Source organism: Penicillium cosmopolitanum (assembly GCF_028827165.1).
Source record: "Penicillium cosmopolitanum strain IBT 29677 chromosome Unknown utg000004l:1.0-4361866.0:1.0-4365735.0, whole genome shotgun sequence".
Taxonomy (NCBI): Eukaryota; Fungi; Ascomycota; class Eurotiomycetes; order Eurotiales; family Aspergillaceae; genus Penicillium; species Penicillium cosmopolitanum.
In genome coordinates, this window is record NW_026622674.1 from 3,709,611 (window position 1) to 3,727,721 (window position 18,111).

Here is an 18,111-nt window from a genome sequence, read left to right on the forward strand (position 1 = left end):
AGGCATTTGGATGATTTTATCTGGAGGTGAAGGTGGTGACCGCGTTTCGGCGGGTGAAACGTCACCAAACACGTGATCTCAGGACGACGACAGCAAAGACTAGCCATAAACTCAATTGCTATCGAAGAGTAGACAGTGAAGTAAAAATCAAATAGATGAGTGGCTCTATTCACCCCACTCTGTGTAGTGCAAAGGAAAAAAGTAGCCGGCAAGCCTTCTGCAGGAGGTGGAGTGTTCGGCTTTTGTTGTTTCAAACGCCGAAATGTACCTTCATTATTCGTGAACTCGGCCTTTGAAAACATCCTGCTTTTCAAGGTTATGTATGATTGACCCCCATTCTTAGTGAATTTAGTGTATTCGTTAAAGAAGTGTTCCAATCGCAGTGAAATATCACTTTTCATATAGGGCTGGCAATTCAATGGTACTAGTGGCTAGTACTTGTCCCGGGGCCTCCAACAATAATGAAGGCCTATCCCCATCCTACTAAACAGCATAAATAGTTTATCTTATGAATTTTTGAGCCTTCAATCTAACACACTGTATTCAACCGAGTCCTCTTATTATTGCATTCTTACCGCTTGGTTATTTCGTTAAATGGTACTAATCTTGTTGTTATTTGATGTAACCAGGTTGTTTAGATCCTCCGCACCTCCCACAACTTGAAAACCCTCCACACCTTCAACCTTGGAAGGTCTATATACTCCATACCTTCTACTATGGAGAACTAAGCCTCTTTATCACTCCACCGCTTCATCAAAAATTCCTCAGGTTACCCATGACCACTATTTCTTGACTCCGTTCAAAAGCTAGGACAACTTCATAGACGGCCTCTTTGTAGATGCGAGGGGACAACTGAATTCCAAGGTTAATATAATGAGGGACTTCCATTGTATTAGAAGTTGAATTTCTATGGATACCTAGATATCAGCTTCCACCTGTCGATCTAATTCAACGCAGAAAACAAACTTCATGAAGATCAAAGTGAGGGTCAACGATCGGATCCCTGGATATCATTCACCACCTCAAGCAGCCTAACTTCAAATGCTATATTCTAACTAGCGTAACTATATTATTTACCGGAAAATAACGATTAGACACGTCTTCAATCAACAGCAGCCACCTTTCGAGCAGCCGGTAGCAACCTCCGGCGCCTTAGAAATATCAGTTCGACAGAAGCAAGAAGACTGCACGGGAACATCGGCCACGGCAACAGCAATCTTCAACTGTGGCTCAATAACCTGTGCCTCAGCCGTACGACCCAATCGAACCAAACACTCATGGTACCCTTGCAAAGCCCACACGTTATTCGGGTGCTGACGCGAACGCATGACGGAGTTATCAAGACCCAGATCTGCACGGTATACATTTGCCGCATCCTCCACGTGCCCTTGCTCCAATAGGAGGGCTGCATATGCATGGCGCGCGGGTTGCATCCAGCTCCACGGTTCGCTGTACCCCAGTCCGTCATCTACCTCGATAGAACGGCGAAGATGTTCGAATGCCTCGTTGTAGTTACCGCGTCGGTACTCGATCTCTCCATCTAACATGGCCGAAGCAACACCTAAGATATCCACGCATTTATTGGGCCAGTCGAGGCGCGTTTCCGGAACGCGTTTCTCGGCTGCACGGTAGAGCTCACGTTCGGCTAGAGCCTCGGAGACCCTGTTCGTTGCTGCGTATGCTACACCCTTAGCATAGTGGGTGATTGCAGTGGTGACGGAATATAGTACTGGGTCACTTGGGAGCGATCGCTGGATAATTTCTTCCCACATACCAAAGCGGACCATGACGTGCAAGCGAACTGACATGAAAATTTCCATATAGTCGGCCATTGTGATGAGAAGCTCTTCTGGGAGGGTCGCTTCCATGCGGTTCACAGCGTCCAAAGAGACATCCTTCTGGCCCGCAAACATTGCCGCATAAATAAGAGAGTGGTAGTTGTGCATGCGATAAACGGAATAAAAGTTAAAAACGCCTTCTTCCTTGATATACTTTTCATCAGCAACGCAGGCATTCAGATTGGCGCGGATGGCAGCGCGATAGTCGCCCACTAACACATCCAGATGCGAGGGCATGTGGCGCATATGTCCCGATTCTGGAATCAAGTCTCGCAGGTGGTCTGCTGGCACAAGTCCCAGTTCGGGCGTGGGCGACATTTCAATAAGATGAATATAAAGGTGTAATAGGCCAGGATGTTGAAAGGCAGCCTGCTGTTTCAACGCCTTTTCAAGCACACTCTTTGCTTCTAGAGTTCTGCTTCCCGGGCTGGGCTCGCCAGTCACCAAGTCCCATAGTTTCCAGGGAGTGATACTGGTCAGAGAATCTGCGAACAAAACGGATACGTCCAGATCATCACTGAAACTTTTGTAGGCGATTTCCATAGCATCTGCATAGGCTTTGTTCTGAAGTGCATACTGTTCCATACTAGCAGGTTGGTCGCTATGGTACCGTGCTTGAATCGCGGTAATGAGCGCCTGCTCGACTGGTGATGTGTTGGCAGCGAGAGACTGGGCTTTCCGCGAAGCGTCAAAGGTGCGCTTCACAACTTCGGCCAGGTTGGCACCAAAAAATTCCCATGGTTGATTATAGTTTGGACCCAGAGTATATGCCAGACCCCAGTATGCCATGGCACAATATTCATCTTGAGCGATCGCATTTTCAAAGCATGTTGCGGCTTCTTTGTGGTTGAAGGCGTAGGCCCAGATCAAACCTCGGTCGAACCATATTTGAGCATGAGGAGAGTTGGTAGTAATTGTACGACCAAAAGTGCCCAAGTCGAATGCATAATCGGTTGTTTTATTGATGGGTGTATTTTCTGCCATGCTGGGGTGGAAAGGGAAACCAAATGGGATGATGCAGGGTGCAGATTTGGGGTTGGGAGGGGCTCGGCAGAGGATTGGATCGTATGAGGGGACACGACATTTATACACCGCACAAGCATCGGACCGCACCACACTCCCATAGCACACGGCAGAACCCAATTAGCGTTGACATTGGCATAGGCATAAAAGGGACTCGGATCAGGCCGCCTACCAGGTGATGCGAGTTCTGTTGGGACCCCGGATTATCGCATTTTCTTGATCTGGCATTGGCTGATGGGATACGCCCATTTGACGAGGCTTAGAAAGCTGTTGTTCCATCCACTAACGCAATTAGGAAAATCTAGAAATCGCAGTCATCTTCAGGTGGAAGTTGGTCAGATTTACAATTTCCTTCCCCAGGGGTTCACTGACTGAAAACGTACTCTGAGGTCAGATCAGGTCGCGCGAACATACCTTGGAATTTATGCCAGCTGCAGGGTACTTTTGAAGGTCTACCATACGCAGCGCGATGCTAGCATCAAAGGAACATGTCATTTGGAGGCGATAAGAAAAAACAACAACAACAAAAGCAGCAAGGGGAATCAGAGAATATCTCCTCCACATATGTACTCATGGCTGCATACCTGCATGCCTCGCTTGTTTGTTCGAAAAAGAGATAGCCACACAAATCGTCGCTAGCAGTCCAGTCTAGCAAGACTGCTTGGCATGTACGCGGAAAGAGAGAAAACAAAGCGGGAGAAAGGAAAAAAAAGGACGAAGACACAAATACGTTCAATATGTACATAACCGTGACAGTTGGCCCACCTTTAGGTAGCAATCGAGCCAGAGACCGAACCAGAATTGGTCATCGAATGGATGCTACCGGGAGGGGCCGTTGTCTCGCCGTTTGTGACGTTGGGGGTGGTGGGGCCACCCGTCGCGACGTGACTTTCAGTGTTGCCCATCAACGATGGCGGCGGTCGGATCTCTTTCTTGCCGTTTGTTTTGTAGTGAAGGATCATATCGCCAGAAGTGCGCCAAAGATGTGTTCGCATTGTCGCTAGAGTCATGTTGGATGGCACCAGCTAAATGGTCATGTCAGCAAGGGAGATTGGGGAGGAAAAAAGTCACTCAGATTGATCATACCATCTTTTGACAATACAGTTCAAGATATTCCTCTGGCGGCATGATGTTGGCCTCGGGCTCATCCGGATTGGGAGGATCAATACGTTCAGCCACGTAAGCCAGGACCTTCTTCGCACGAAGCATACGATTGGCATTCAGACGAGAACTGTTATTTCCATTGGCAGGAGGGGGTCCCCCATTTGCCGTCGGTCTATGGGGAATATTGTCAGCTTTGAAACTCGTGGAAGGGGAATTACATGCAAAACCTACACCTCGGGCTTCACAACAGGAGGCAAAGAGTCGTCGAATGGTTTCAAGACAAACGCAACCTTGACCTGTTCCTTGAAAGGAATTTGGTTCTAAATTTCAGTCAGAAAGATATCTTTAACATCAGCAGTCGCGCAACTTACTTTCAAAAGAAGTTCACCAAGCCAATAAGGTATGGCCTTTTCAAGTCGCTCAATATCCTGTCCTATGTTTTCAAAACTTCCTCGGTACAGATCCGACGCTACGGCGGTATCGCCGGTCTCCTCTTGGATGAAAACCGCAGTGCGAGGAGGGATGCTGAGTCGAGGAGTTTCGGTCTCAAGACTAGGGATGATTGCTGTCGCCAATTCCTTGCCAGGGTTTGCAGACAGGAATTCATCATAGTCGTGACGAATCCGATCAATAACGCCACTGATGTTGGCTTCATATGTCTTCTCCTCCTTGACATCGGCAGACTCAGACTCCTCAATTTTCTCCTCCGGGATCAGAGGCTTCGCATCCGTCGAGGTTCGGCCCATTCTTTTTGGAAACTCCATACGGAACTTCTTTCCAAATAGCGAACCACCTTTCTTACGCTCTTCTTTATCCGGTTCGGCGGGAGATTGGGGTGCTCCCGATTCCGATGGAGACATGGGCGGCTTATCGTCGGACTGAGGCGGATTAGATGGTCTCGTAGAGAAGTAATCAGATCTATCGGAGAAGGACGATGGTACGGCGTCGGGATTCCCGGGCAAAGAGCCAGGAACATCAGGGGTTTCAGCGTCGAAGGCAGGGAATGGAGAGTTACTCTGCATAGAAGTGCTGAGGTAATTGACCGATGATGGTGTGCCGATATTTATCCCGAATCCAGTGGTGCTGGGGCTTCCGGGGAAGTCCATATTAGGCCGCAAAGTCGTGGAAGAGGGATCATGGATGGGGATTCCGATACTTCGTGGAATATCATCACCAGGTGCAGATGTGCTCAATACTGGGTTCAGCTTGGCTAGTTCTTCGGCCTTGGCCACGGCGCTTTCGCGATATTCGCTATCGCGCCGAACCTCCTCGTCAACCAAGGAGGCAAAAAGCCAACGCAAAATCCATTTTCCAAGATTGACTAAAGAATTTGTTAGCCCCAGAATGAGGGATTGACTGATTGATGGCTTTATCGGTGACATACTCCTTTGATCATCTCTGAAGTTTACCATATCAGTTTCCGAAAGCCCGGCCTCGTCCGCGTATACTTCAGCATCAAAGCAACGATTCGGCTCGAGGATGACAGACAGCCTGCCGGTTCGAACGTCGATTGTGCACCAATGGGAGATACTTTCTGTGGTATTGAGCTCGGTAGCCACATCATCAAGATGCCGCTTGCCGAATTCTTGGACGGGAACGCACTTCGATTTGGTCAGTTTCTTGCCACTGACGGCTTCCGAGAGCCGGACTTACCTTCAATAAATCCCACAACACCACTTCTCCGGCTGAATCTTGTGTGAGGGTACGCTTTCGATCATTCAGCATCAAGCATTTAATCAAACCATGCTGGCCCTCGATGCTTTCTTCGGGCAGTGAATGCACTGGAATCGTAAGATCAGGCTCCAAGCCATTCTCTGCAGAGCGTCCATTCGAAAGACCCCTCAGCATCGAAGACGTAGCGGACAGCTGCAAGGCGGCGTTGTAGGGGATCTTCTTTGGTCCATCTTCTGGAGTCTTCTCCGGCGTCTTATCAGGTGTTTTCTCCGGGTCAGCCGTTGTAGACTCAATAGTACGCGCTGGGTCAGGCTGGGCCTCGATTTCAAGCTCCGTGTCAACGTTGCGCCAGCGATTGATGCTGGACTTGGGTGTGGCAGTCCAGATAAAGTCACCAGCTGCCACGACCTTCACGACACCCTCGTGCTCTTGTAACGCTGCGACAGATGTCCCTTGTTCCGGGTCTGGGGAATTTCGGGTGTCGGTCTTCGCGACCAAGCCTGAGCGATCGCTAGAGTAAAACACCGAAAGATCTGGATGATCGGAATAGAGGGACCAGACGCTATCGTTATGCATAGTCAATGTATTCATGCAACGACCAGCAGTCAGCGACCAGATCTTGATGGTTTGGTCCGATGAAGCCGTCATGATGGTGTCTCCGGTCTGATTGATTAAAATATCGCGGATGTTATCTGTGTGTCCAACGAACTTGGTAACCAACTTGCCAGACCTAGGATCCCAGACGCGCACGACGTTCTCCGGTCCACCACTGGCGAGCACTGAGGACACGGCACCCAGGGCGTAGACCGAGCCCTTCTCGGTGGTATCGTCACCACCGGCGTCTATGTTTAGGACCTCACCACCGCCATTCAGATCCCATAGATAGAGTTTATGGTCCAAACCACCGGAGGCGACCCAGCTGGCCTGCCCGCCGGGACTTGCTACGGCCTTCACATAGTCGGCGTGTTTACCGATGCGCTCGGGGACTTCTGTGGACTCGGAGTGCGGGCGCCAGAGCCGCACGGTAGTATCCGAAGACGCTGAGACAAGGGCGGAGTTGTTCTCAGTTAAGACAATGTCGTTGATCCAGTGGCTGTGGGCCTGGACCTGTGTCTTGAATCGAGTCGGGCCTGGCTTGCGATTGGCGGACGAGAAGGGATTCTGCGACGAGAGGGGATTGAGGGGGAAATCGAGATCCCAGGAGCAGATAACGCCGTCACGACCAGCGGAATATCTGGGGAGGCGCAAACAGAGGTCACGTTAGCAAGTCGTGCAACCCACAGGCGAGGCGACGGTGCAGACACCCAGCGAAACAGCGAAAGGATGTGACCACGAGGCGAGGACTCGAGATCTTCATTGCTTAGAACCGATTAGAGCATGACTTACAGGATGGAGTTTTGACGGTCAACGGTTAGGCCATTGACCCCCAACCGGTGCCCACCGGGGGCATCGGGGAGAGGAAGCACTGGAGGGGAAGGATCAGTCAGAATTGCAAGGTCTAGGCTTGGACCTCTGTTTGTATGGCCAACTCACCATAGGTGACCCTCTGGTGGCTCAGTTTCCGTGCCATACATGCAGTTTGGGGATGTGAGGGTGAAATTGCGGAGGAGATGCGGAGCAGCTTATCTGTGCCTCAATCGAGGGCCGATCACACGTTGGTCCGGGGGCGACGTCACTACCCCAAAACAAGGATAGACAAGAGGTTAAAAGTAACGACTTCCAGAGTTCAGCAGATTAGGACAGTAATAACAGTAGTAGAAGCAGGAGGAAAGGAACGGCAGGATCAGATCAGAGATTAGTGAGGGGAAGCGAAGTTTGGGGGGATCCGCCAGGGGCATTTCGGTTCGCGACGCCATAGCGCAGCATCAGCCGGTGCCTGGTCGTATTACCCGGGTTGGCATGGGATTCTTACTTTACTCCAAGGCTTCCAAGGATCTTGAAATAGCTTACTTCTAGTCTTACAATCATCTCTTTTTGTGTTACTACGAGAGGACGGAAGAGGGCTCAACGAGGTATTCCAACCACCATCACCATCAATATAACCCTATATTGATCACCCCCCACCCCGAAGGCGGCTACTTTGCAGAAATAGATCAACATCCACTTTTTCGATCCAGGATATATGGCTAGACAGTGGATCTCGAGATTCGTGCAGCAAACACACCCATGCTAGTAAACTACTTGTTGCTTACTCCAGGCTCCCCGCCAGGGTTTTCCATCACAGACCCCAAACCACCCATGCATAGCGGTATTAGCGGGGTGTGGGGGTGTGTCTATGACCATTCATGCTGATGATATCTACGGCAGACGCAGACGCAGACGCAGACATGGAGACGTTCGTAGTGGGCCCGAATATGGAATGTGGAATGCGGGGGGTGGTGGGCGGAGGGCGGAGGGCGGAGGGCGAGTATCAAACCAGTCTCTTCTGATGCAGGATCAAGTGTAGCCTGCACTAGATGGTCAAGGAGCCCACTAGTATTCAAAGGATAGAAAAAGAAAGTGCAAACACCACTTTCGAGAAACAACCACTTCTATCAATCCAAGTCTATACACTCTAGATCCTCTATGATATGGCAGTAGTAATATACAAATAGTCCAACCAACAAAGCTATACAACAGTCCAAATCACAACTTCTCCTCCCGCTCCTCCTTTTCCTGCCTCTTCCCCTCAAGGGTATTCCAAGCCCACTGGTAACTACCCAAGAAAACAGCCCCACCAATTCCAATCCAAGCCACACGAGGCCCAATACCCCTCCAAAAAGCGCCAAAGCCCTCCTGCGCAATTCCCCTAACAATATCCTTCACTCGAATCGGCCCGTCAAAGCCACCATCGCCACGTCGGGCAAGCATGACCCGAGTCTTAATCACGTCCAGCGGAGTGGTCAATCCCGCCGCAATCGCACCGGCAACACTGCCGAACATCGCACTGGTGGAAGCGGGGATTTGCTCCTGCTTCACGATCCCCGAGCTAGCGTCCTTGAACCTCAGGTATCGCTGTGCGTAGTTCTCCTTCATCGTCTCCCACATGGTGAATTGGAGGACGGTGAATGGGATCTCGCGCGCGATCGTGATCCCGGCTCCGCGGTACAGTTCACGGAAGACCTGGCCATATCCGCCCTTCGCGGCGCGGGGTTGAGGACTGGGACTGGGACTGGAACCGGGGATAATGGCATTTGTGCCTGCGGCTGGGATTGGGGTTGTTGAGGTGGTGTGTGCGTGGCGGAGAGAGAGGATATCCTTTAGTGCGAGACGACTCGAGCCACCGAAGAGACCGGCCTGAGCTCGTTGCTTGACGACTTCTGTCGGAACGCGCACGGCGCAGGCAGCGATTTCACCTAGTGAGGAGGCGATTGAGTGTGTGAAGAAGACATGGGTGCGGGAAGCGGGTGCGGAGTCCGGGGTGGAGGGGAGGAGGGAGCGCTTGACGCCATCGTAGACTATGAAGAAAGATGCGGCGGAGGGGGCTGAGCCGAAGAGGACGGATGGTAGACCTGCGTAGATTCCGCGGACTGTCTGGCGTAGTGTGAGTCGGGAAGTTTGCGGTGCAGTGTGGTCGCGTGCTTTTTGGAGTCGGGTCTTGATGGTGTCGAGGGGGGTAGAGGGAGCAATCAACTGTGAGACCTGCGACTGCGCCGGACTTTTCGGGGGGGTTCAGTTAGTGATTTGCTTGAGCAGAATTGGGATTGAAGGGTTGCTGTCTTACAAGGAGGGACCTCGTCCAGAGCGAGGCCGGTGCCTGTTCCTCGGCTTGTTGGGACATAATGCGAGGTGGGAGTGGGAGTGGGAGTGTATGGAAGACGTTTGTCTACCGCGCAAGCATGCTGTATTTGGCAATGGACTCGGGGTATTAGGGGAAGAATTGGAGGAGAAGGTTGTTCGTGGAGTGCCCCGGTGAAGCACAAGAATGCCGTTCGTGAGGAGAGCTCCGCAATTGACGCAGATCCAGCAGTCCGACAGTCAGACCATTCCGATACCGCCGGACCGGACTTTGACTATTAAGCCGATCACTAGAGAACCGCCAGATTCAATACTATCAATATTGTCCTTGCAAAGCTTTTCATCCTCTTTTTTAATTTCAAAAATAAAGACTTTATATTCTTATATTCAGGGAATTGTATCTACTGAATTGGGATACACCATAAGTACAGGGGAACCCACGCAATAAGGCCCAGCCACCAGAACATGAAAGACTCGCAGAAAGAGCTCGTGTTGGACAGCCCGCCACATATCTAACGAGATGATAACCTAATACTGGACAGCTGGGCCGGCGAGTTTGCTTTACCAACAGACCCGATTCTCTCCGGGAAAACGCCTTGGAAAACACTGCTTCATGGTGGTAGGTACTCGGCCGCGGGAGAAGAAAACTCGCGACAAACAGGTGGGGAAGTGTTAAGATCGCGCAAAATTAGGGGGGGCATATCATATGGACAATGGAGATATGGAACAAAATAGAAACAAAAGTCACACAAGTGTCAACGCCATTCGCGGGGAATTCGTGTCCTGGGATCACCCAAGAATGGACCTGGTTGATATGGGACAGGCCGCATGGCGAAAGGGCGAAGAAGAGAGTAAGTCGGCATTCTGCTTTGAGCCGTTGAATGGGGAAATATGCACAGTTGAAGAAATTGATACATAGATGGTGAGATTATTTGGCCTTGGTGGCTTTACTAGCAACCGCGGGGCTCTGGGCAGGGGGCTCCAGAACGTGCTTGTGGTTTGGAGCAGGAATAACTTCGCCGGTGCCCTCCTGTTCACATGTCAAGATGTTGCGCACCCATTCATCGGCGAGGACTTCATCCAATGTCGCTCGCTCTTTCGGGTCGACCTTGAGCATACGGCCAATAATGAAACGACTTTCCCGCGGCAAAATGCGGAGGAGTCGCCAGGGGCCCTTAATGACCTCCTGTTTGGGGGCTGGCTGCGGAGCACCTGGCGGGAGAGGCGGGGCCTCTTTACTGGTGGTCCGCGTGGGCTTGTTGTTTTTGGTGCTGGACTGGCTAGTCTGCTTCTGGGCCTCGGTAGGGCTATCGCTGTCCTTTGGCGACTCAGGCTTCTCCGAGCTGTCCGGCTTGGTACCGTTCTGCTCCGGCGCAGGGACAGTCAATTTGGCCGGTGGCTGAGGGGTCGATCCATTTGATGTGGGAGGGAGCTGCTTCTGCTCGAGCGGTTTGTTTTCATGGACAGTAGATGGAAGGTCGGGGCTAGACTTAGGCCGGCGTCGAGGATCGATATCGGGAACCGGTGTGCCAGGCGTGGGAGTGGAAACGAACAATCGGTAAGAGTTGTCCGTGCTGCGCGGCTGCTTCCACGGGAAGCGACGCAAAGTCATACAGCAGAAGATGATCGCCAGCGACCAAACATCCGTGGGGCGCGGATCGTACTTCTTCTCATCATATACCTCGGGGGCCAGGTAAGGATCCGATCCCACGATGCCCGAGGCCGGAACAATGTCGTTCTCAAAGGGGTAGCGGAACACGACTGCACTTCCAAAATCAATCAACTTCATGATGCCGCGATTGTTGACGACCACGTTGTCCAGCTTGAGATCCCGATGGGCCAGGCCCATTCCATGCAGGTAGGCAACACCACTGAGGATCTGTTTGAATGAACACGCAATCTCCTCCTTGCTCATCTTGCCCGTCATGACGATCGCAAAGAGGTCGAACGGAGCATATTCCATCACCTCGTACCACTGTTGTCCTTCTTGGATGATGTCGAGGGTTTCGATGATATTCCCATGGTGCAAGGTGGAACCAATGCAAAACTCGGCGGTAACCTTCTTGGAGTACTCTTTCAAACTTTCCCAGCTGTGTCGATCCCGGAATTGTTTTACAGCGAAAGTGACACCATCACTGTTCCGCTTCAAAAGTCGGACCGAGCCACCCGCTCCAGAACCAAGAACCCGACCCATTTTCCCGTACTTGGAGTTCAACCCATGGTCATCGGCGAAAGGAACATTATCCGGGGCCATTTGATACGGGGTACTTTTGCCCGAGGACCGACTTGACCGTTTGCCAGACGTAGGAGAGTCCGGGCGTTTGCTACGGTGGCCCATCTTGAAGAAACGCTTCAGCTCGGACATTGAGCCGTGGTGGCCATGACCATGACCATGACCATGGCCATGACCGCTCTTTTGATCGTGGTCCTTTTTGCTGCTTCCAAACATACCCTTCTTGTCGCTAGACTTGGTGACATCGCTTGCACTGGCGGACCGTGGTGTCCCGGACGAAATGTCCGCTTCGAGTCACGACTCCCAAAGATGAACCGGGGATCTAGCTGAGCAAGACTCTTCGATTGCGGAGGTCGCTTACTGCGAGCATATGGATCGTCGGGTTCGCCTACCGGTGTGATGGTCCCGGGTGGCGTATGGGAGTCGCGAGGGGTCGGAGGGGGGCTCTCCTCTTGCGAACCGGCATCATTGCCAATGAAAAACTGGGCGCGGTGCTTCGGCAAGGAAGTATTGATCCCCGTAGGCTCAGAGGCACCGCTCTGTTTCATCGAGAGACGGTCGGTGGACCCGGGTCGAGATGACGGGGCACTTTGCTGTTTGCCATTCTGGTCGCTGGAGGAGACGGGAGGTGATGTTTCGGGGGTGATGGCCGATGCCTTAGCATTGCTGACAGCATTCAAAGATGCGGTGCCTTCACTAATCCGGGATTCACGAGATTGGGTGACGGCGGGGGTTAAGGGAGGCGACTGTACAGCGGAGGTGGGGGGGAGAAGCATGGGGCGAAGTCACATAGGAGCCAGGGCCCTCTCGAGCACTCCGATCGCTCGACTCTCGCGACGCAACCTAGAGGAGAGGTTGGAGGTTAGCATCATTGGCCTTGAAATTGGGTTTCTACCAGGTTAATGGGCCCGTAGGTAGTAGAAATCAGGAGATGCTGATGAAAACCTCTCCCTCCGTGGCTGGATTCGCCACGGAGCTTGAAAGCTTCCACGATCCCGGGGAGAGTGGGCGAGGCAAAAGAGAATGGTTGACAACGTACCCTCGAGGAAGGAAGCGACATTGGCTCGAAAGAGAAGTTGTTGCGTAGACGAGACTCCTGAAGCTGGGAGCTTTGCAAGCTCATGGCCAGCGACCGCAGCTCCTCTTCGTCAGTCTTTTTGCGGGTGTCGGTCGGAAATTGATCCGGTTCAGGAGTAGCCTCTGAGTGAGATGGTTCAATCTCCTGCGTGACGGAAGAGAAGCGAACTTGGCCAGGCTGCGATCTTGACTTGGCGTCGGAGTCACCGGTCTCCGCTTGAGCCGGCATCTTGGCGGGGGAGTGTATCACGGGCGAGCCTGTTGCGTTGGAGCATGCGGAGTTAGAAGGGATGGGAATTTGAGAGGCCATCGAATTTATTTGGCCTTTGAAGGGGGAAGGAGGGGCATGTTTTTCCGACCAAGACATACCTGAATCCATGTCGTTGGCGTTGCGGTTGGCGGGTGAGGGCGAATGGGCCTGTTCAGACGTCATACTCATTCGACACCAACAATTCGGGACCTAGTGGGACGGCATGCCCCCTCGGGAATATAAACTTCGGAGAGAGATAGGTTGAAGGTGATTTCTCTTCTCTCTCTTTTTTTTTTTTTTGTCGCGAGGTGGAGGAGGAAAAGCCGGAAGCAGAGAGAATGGAAAGCCGTGAAAACCGTTGATTACGTGGAGGCAAATCTTTTCTAAGTTTTCGTTTCGCCGAATCCGTGCGATAAGCCCGCAACGAGAATCTCCGGGATGATCTCAGCGAGGAGAGAGGGAAGGAGAGGAGAGTGGAAATGTGCAAAGGTGGAAATGAGGTGATAAATAGGAGAAGAAAAGAAGAGATAGCGGTAGAGTAGAGAGAGGGAGGAGGAGGAGAGGAGGGGGAAGAGGGGTGGTAGTTGGAGAGGAGGGAGAAAGAGAGATTGGGGTTCTCTGGGTCTGGACCTAAGGAAGTATGACTGTAATTACTAGTACTCTACTCTAGTCCTCTAGTCCTCTAGTCCTCTAGTCCTCTAGTCCTCTAGTACTAGCTAATAAATACTAGTTACTCCATACAAAACCAGCTGGGGGAACAGCCAAGGAAACCGCCAAGAGGGTCATTAACTTCGCCCTTCACCTTCCTTCTTCCCTTTTTCACTCTCCTCTTCACTCTGTCCACTACACACTATACATACCACCATTCTCATCTACTCACCATGCTGATGAGTTACTAGTGGGCTCCTATCCAGAATACCCTGATCAAAGAATCCAACATCCCGGAAGACCGCGGAGACTATGGACCTATGATGTCGACCTCGATGACCGTGCCGATTTCCCGCGAACAGGACCACCTGCGCCCGCCACTGGCTGCCGATGTCTTCGCCCAGTGATCTGGAAGATTACCGGAATCGGTCTAGTCATCATCGTCATCACCATCACCATCACCATTATTCATTACCAGCCAAGAGTACTCAACAACACGCCTGTGCCCAGCAATTACAGTCACCGGGTGGCATCAAACTGACTTGGCACTCGGCACCAGCAATTCCATTACATACTCTGCTACAGTACTACTAACTATTTGTAACTTATTTGTCCTTCGATCGGAAGATGGCCATGTGCCGCCCGGGCTGGTCACACAGCGCCGGACATGCATCCGCGCTAACTCCCTATGTCCATCACTACTGTATCTGCACCACTACAGTCCACGGTGTGTCATAGTACCCAGCTATGCATATTATCAACCTAATGTAGATGTAGCACTGCGTAACTAGTTCCCCGTTGAATCACGACTCACATCCCTGCCCGTGGACTCTGATCCCCGCCGAGCCAGTTTCTTACTGTTTCTGGGTCCGGGGTAGCTGGTTCAGGACGACGCATTCGTCAGCCACAGTGTCAAGCACAGATGTTTAGATTACTAGCGACTATATCAGTCTGCCTGTTGCATGGCCACACTCATATTCCACAAGGGCACCTGGTGACCGAAGCTCTAATGAGAATAGGACATAGGGTGTACAGCACTGCTTCTACCACAGCCTGGAAGGAGAAGAAAAAAAGTTGAGGCCGATCGGTATTCCGGTATAGCTTGTTGATACGTATGCGCTTCAAGTTCAAACGCCTTTCAATTGAGGTTGGAAGAAATCTCGTTCAATCGGTTATCTACTAGTACTAGTAGGTACTGTACTAATGCTTGCTCATAGAATAACATGCCCCATGGATAGCTAGACATAATGAGAGTGCTGACTCGGGAAGATCTCAAAGTTATCAAGCTTGGAACTAGTAGTAAATGGCGTTTAACTGTAGAGATGTACTCCTTTATCCATCTCGAAGTAGGCGCCATGAAGAATCACTTTATTGACTTATAACCTACAGTTCCTGCCTACATTCAAGAATTGATAATATGACTGGCCGTGCCAGATGTTCCATTGTTATATGCATACATCGCTCGAGTCGCATGCATCAAATGATCAGGTATATAATACAGCAGGGAGCATGTCCATTCCTCCCCGAGATGAGAACGCCAGAAAGACCATAAAAGAGAAAGAAAGAAGAAAGACACAGTCAGATATGGCCGAATCCGATCTGCACAATGTCGCCGCGCAGACAGACTGGTGCCAGCCGAATCGTGAAACGATGTTTGTGGTGTTACAAGTCGAACTCAATCCCGCGCCTAACACAAGATGCCATCACTTTACGATCACGGGACAACTTTGATGCCAATCGACTTGGCCTGCGAGATGACACTCTTGCACAGGCCTTGGAGGCTCAGTCCCGACAACCGGGTTTCGGTGTGCTTGATCTGGGCAATCTCATAGACGTGCTTCAGGGAGATCGTGCCACAGCTCTCGTGGCCGGGACGCATGGAACCACGGAGACGGTTCTTTCGGGGTTCGACAAGGCGGCGTTGAGCAAGAGGTAGGTGGTAGTCGGAGTGCGCAGATCAAAGGCAAAGGATCGGTCGGGGCGGACGGTGACGCGCGCGGGGATAGGGACGCCGACATTGATGTGGGCAGTGCGTGCATTGAATTCCTAAAGCAATCCATCTTATTAGTTACCCCAATTCCGGTCATCCTGTCCAGGAGCATCAATGCTCGAGGCGGAGGGGGGTGGTGGCTCACCTTGCAAAAGTCCATACTCTTAACACCCTTACTACCCAGGGCCGGACCGACGGGGGGACTGGGACTGGCTTGACCAGCCCCGACGATGAGCTTGACAAACTGATCCTTGGATAACACGTTTCTGGCCATTGTGGAAAGGAATGAAGGGGATGATGGTCGAGAGTTGCTAAACCAAGCGGAGAAGAAGAAGACCGCCGAGTTTGGCTGAAGACGGAAGATTTTCCTAACCGCGCGCTGATTGGCCGAGAACCCACCAAGCGAGCTTGCAAGCGCCGTCATCGCGCTTCTCTTTCTGTCCTTTTCCCTTTTCTCTCGTGGATTTAGATCTAATAATTCAAGAAAACTAACTGAAATTCTTTATTTTGTTCTTCTATCTATTATCCTGTGACTATTCTTCCATTAAAGGATATCGTTGGTCCGATTCAGGCTCAAATTCCTGTTTCTCACCTCACTCGGCGGCTCCTCGTCCCATTCGCATCCGAGCTAAACTCTGGGCCCCGCGTGTCGATCTCCCTTCTCCCTCACCTCCCCTTTCCCTCTCCTCTTTTTTTTCTTCCTGGTCGCTACATCCTTATTGATTTGTTTTTATCTCCGACCTTCCTTCACAATGAACTGGCTCAAGTCAACGTATGTTCACATTCTTCCGTACTTCTCGATGTGGTGGGGCAACTAATGATCAATGCGGGCAGTCTTTCGGCGGCCGTGGGTACGCAAGAACCCATCTATGGCCCTGATGCCATCCAGTCTGTCGCCCAGCAGGCTCAGGAGACCTCCCACACTGTCCTGACCAAGGATGACCTGCGCTGGAAGGCCTACCAATACACCAATGTCGAGACCCAGACCTTCTACATCATCGCCGACGAAGGCACATTGGTTATGGTCCAGCTGATCTACAGCAACATTGCGTAAGTTGATCGGATGCATTTCCACCGCTGTCAACGGGCCCTTGGCTCTATATATCATTCCCAGGACATAACTAACTGCTTGCGCTATCCTCCGAACTGTGTAGGGGCATTCATACTACCGCTCACTTCAACACGAAGATCTTCAACCTCCAAGGCGACGGCGAGCACATCTGGAACACGAACCCTCTCTCCAACATCATCTTCGACGAGAAGATGCTTTCTTTCGCTGCCGACAACCTGGCCATCACTCTCAACGAGGAGGGTGACTCTTACTCCATCAAGTCCACTGTCAACCCGGATAGCGTTGTTGACCTCAAGATCACCCGCAAAGCCCCCGGCTTCGCTGCTGGCAAGAACGGCACTTCCTACTTTGGAACCGACCCTAAGAACCCCTGGGGCTCTATGACCCACTCCTTCTGGGCTCGTTGTGCCGTCGAGGGCACTATTACCACCAAGGCGAAGACCTACGACCTGGCAGGCCGCGGTGTTTTCATCCCCGCTCTTCAGGGCATGAAGCCTCACCACGCTGGTATGAACAATACAGATTTTTGCACAGAAAAGCCGACACAAGCTAACACATCATAGCCGCCCGCTGGAACTTCCTGAACTTCCAGACCCCCACCTTCTCCGCTATCATGATGGAGTTCACCACTCCCCCATCCTACGGCTCGACCAAGGTCACCGTCGGCGGTATCCTCAAGGATGGCGAGATCATCTACGCTGGCACTGACAACAAGGTTACTCACACCAATACCGAGCAGGACCCCGAGAGCGAGTGGCCCGAGCCCACCTCCATCAAGTGGGAGTGGTCCGGCAAGTCTGCCGATGGCCAAGACGTCACCGCCGAGGTCGATGGTCCTCTGGGCAAGCGCCTGGACCGTGTCGATGTTATGGGTGAAGTCCCCGGTTTCATCAAGACCATCGCTGGCAGTGTCGCTGGTACCCGCCCGTATATTTTCCAGGTATGCTTCTCTTTTCCCGCCCTTCATGGTTCGTTAATTTCAACCCATCCTAATTCCCACTCTCAGTACTCTCCCAAGGAGAAGCTTTCCCTCAAGCTCAACATCGGCGGCGTCGAGACCGTTGAGGAGGGCTTCCTCTTCTCAGAGTCGACCTTCATCTCCTAAATCCGATAATGGCAGTCTCTATTCACGACCTACGTACATAGGAACATCACCCAATACTGGGACTTGTTGGCGTTTTTGTTCGAGTTATTCTACATTACACTGAGGGCAGTCGAGATTGGCTCCCGCGCGAACCACACATTCCACAGATTGTACACTGGATACTTAATGCTATTAACTAAATTACTCTACTTTACGATTCACTTCTCCCACTCGTAGACTCGTCCATCCGCTTGAGGCAAGACAGACATGGATGATAGTACGGCCAAAGTAATGTGTTAAAGAGAAATTATTATGCGGCAAGGGCATAGCCTTGAGGGTTTCTAGGGTAGAATCTCTGTACAAACAGCATTCACGATAAAATACATCTAAATTTAACAACA

The 18,111-nt window shown here is 51.5% G+C and overlaps 6 protein-coding genes across 6 annotated transcripts; 1 reads left to right on the forward strand and 5 right to left on the reverse strand.

The window, feature by feature from the left end:
* Positions 1-1,106: 1,106 nt before the first annotated feature.
* Positions 1,107-2,822, reverse strand: N7509_002798 (tetratricopeptide repeat protein; the record flags this gene model as incomplete). Its single annotated transcript, XM_056627435.1, has 1 exon — positions 1,107-2,822. One exon carries the CDS (start codon positions 2,820-2,822, stop codon positions 1,107-1,109), a length of 1,716 nt encoding a protein of 571 aa, XP_056493230.1.
* An 806-nt stretch (positions 2,823-3,628) lies between these two features.
* Positions 3,629-7,209, reverse strand: N7509_002799 (WD repeat protein; the record flags this gene model as incomplete). The annotated part of the gene is made up of 8 exons (XM_056627436.1): positions 3,629-3,886; positions 3,948-4,137; positions 4,197-4,285; positions 4,337-5,286; positions 5,350-5,566; positions 5,619-6,873; positions 7,026-7,104; positions 7,173-7,209. 8 exons carry the CDS (start codon positions 7,207-7,209, stop codon positions 3,629-3,631), a joined length of 3,075 nt encoding a protein of 1,024 aa, XP_056493231.1.
* Positions 7,210-8,264: 1,055 nt separating this feature from the next.
* Positions 8,265-9,399, reverse strand: N7509_002800 (putative mitochondrial carrier protein (Pet8); the record flags this gene model as incomplete). The annotated part of the gene is made up of 2 exons (XM_056627437.1): positions 8,265-9,276; positions 9,353-9,399. 2 exons carry the CDS (start codon positions 9,397-9,399, stop codon positions 8,265-8,267), a joined length of 1,059 nt encoding a protein of 352 aa, XP_056493232.1.
* Positions 9,400-10,284: 885 nt separating this feature from the next.
* On the reverse strand, positions 10,285-13,099 carry N7509_002801 (uncharacterized protein; the record flags this gene model as incomplete). Its single annotated transcript, XM_056627438.1, has 5 exons — positions 10,285-11,784; positions 11,808-12,335; positions 12,379-12,432; positions 12,629-12,990; positions 13,036-13,099. 5 exons carry the CDS (start codon positions 13,097-13,099, stop codon positions 10,285-10,287), a joined length of 2,508 nt encoding a protein of 835 aa, XP_056493233.1.
* Positions 13,100-15,278: 2,179 nt separating this feature from the next.
* N7509_002802 (mitochondrial 54S ribosomal protein uL11m) lies at positions 15,279-15,828 on the reverse strand (the record flags this gene model as incomplete). Its single annotated transcript, XM_056627439.1, has 3 exons — positions 15,279-15,380; positions 15,440-15,610; positions 15,700-15,828. 3 exons carry the CDS (start codon positions 15,826-15,828, stop codon positions 15,279-15,281), a joined length of 402 nt encoding a protein of 133 aa, XP_056493234.1.
* A 478-nt stretch (positions 15,829-16,306) lies between these two features.
* Positions 16,307-17,731, forward strand: N7509_002803 (survival factor 1 family protein; the record flags this gene model as incomplete). The annotated part of the gene is made up of 5 exons (XM_056627440.1): positions 16,307-16,326; positions 16,389-16,604; positions 16,709-17,133; positions 17,190-17,566; positions 17,633-17,731. The coding sequence occupies 5 exons, from the start codon at positions 16,307-16,309 to the stop codon at positions 17,729-17,731; spliced, it is 1,137 nt and encodes a 378-aa protein (XP_056493235.1).
* Positions 17,732-18,111: the final 380 nt, after the last annotated feature.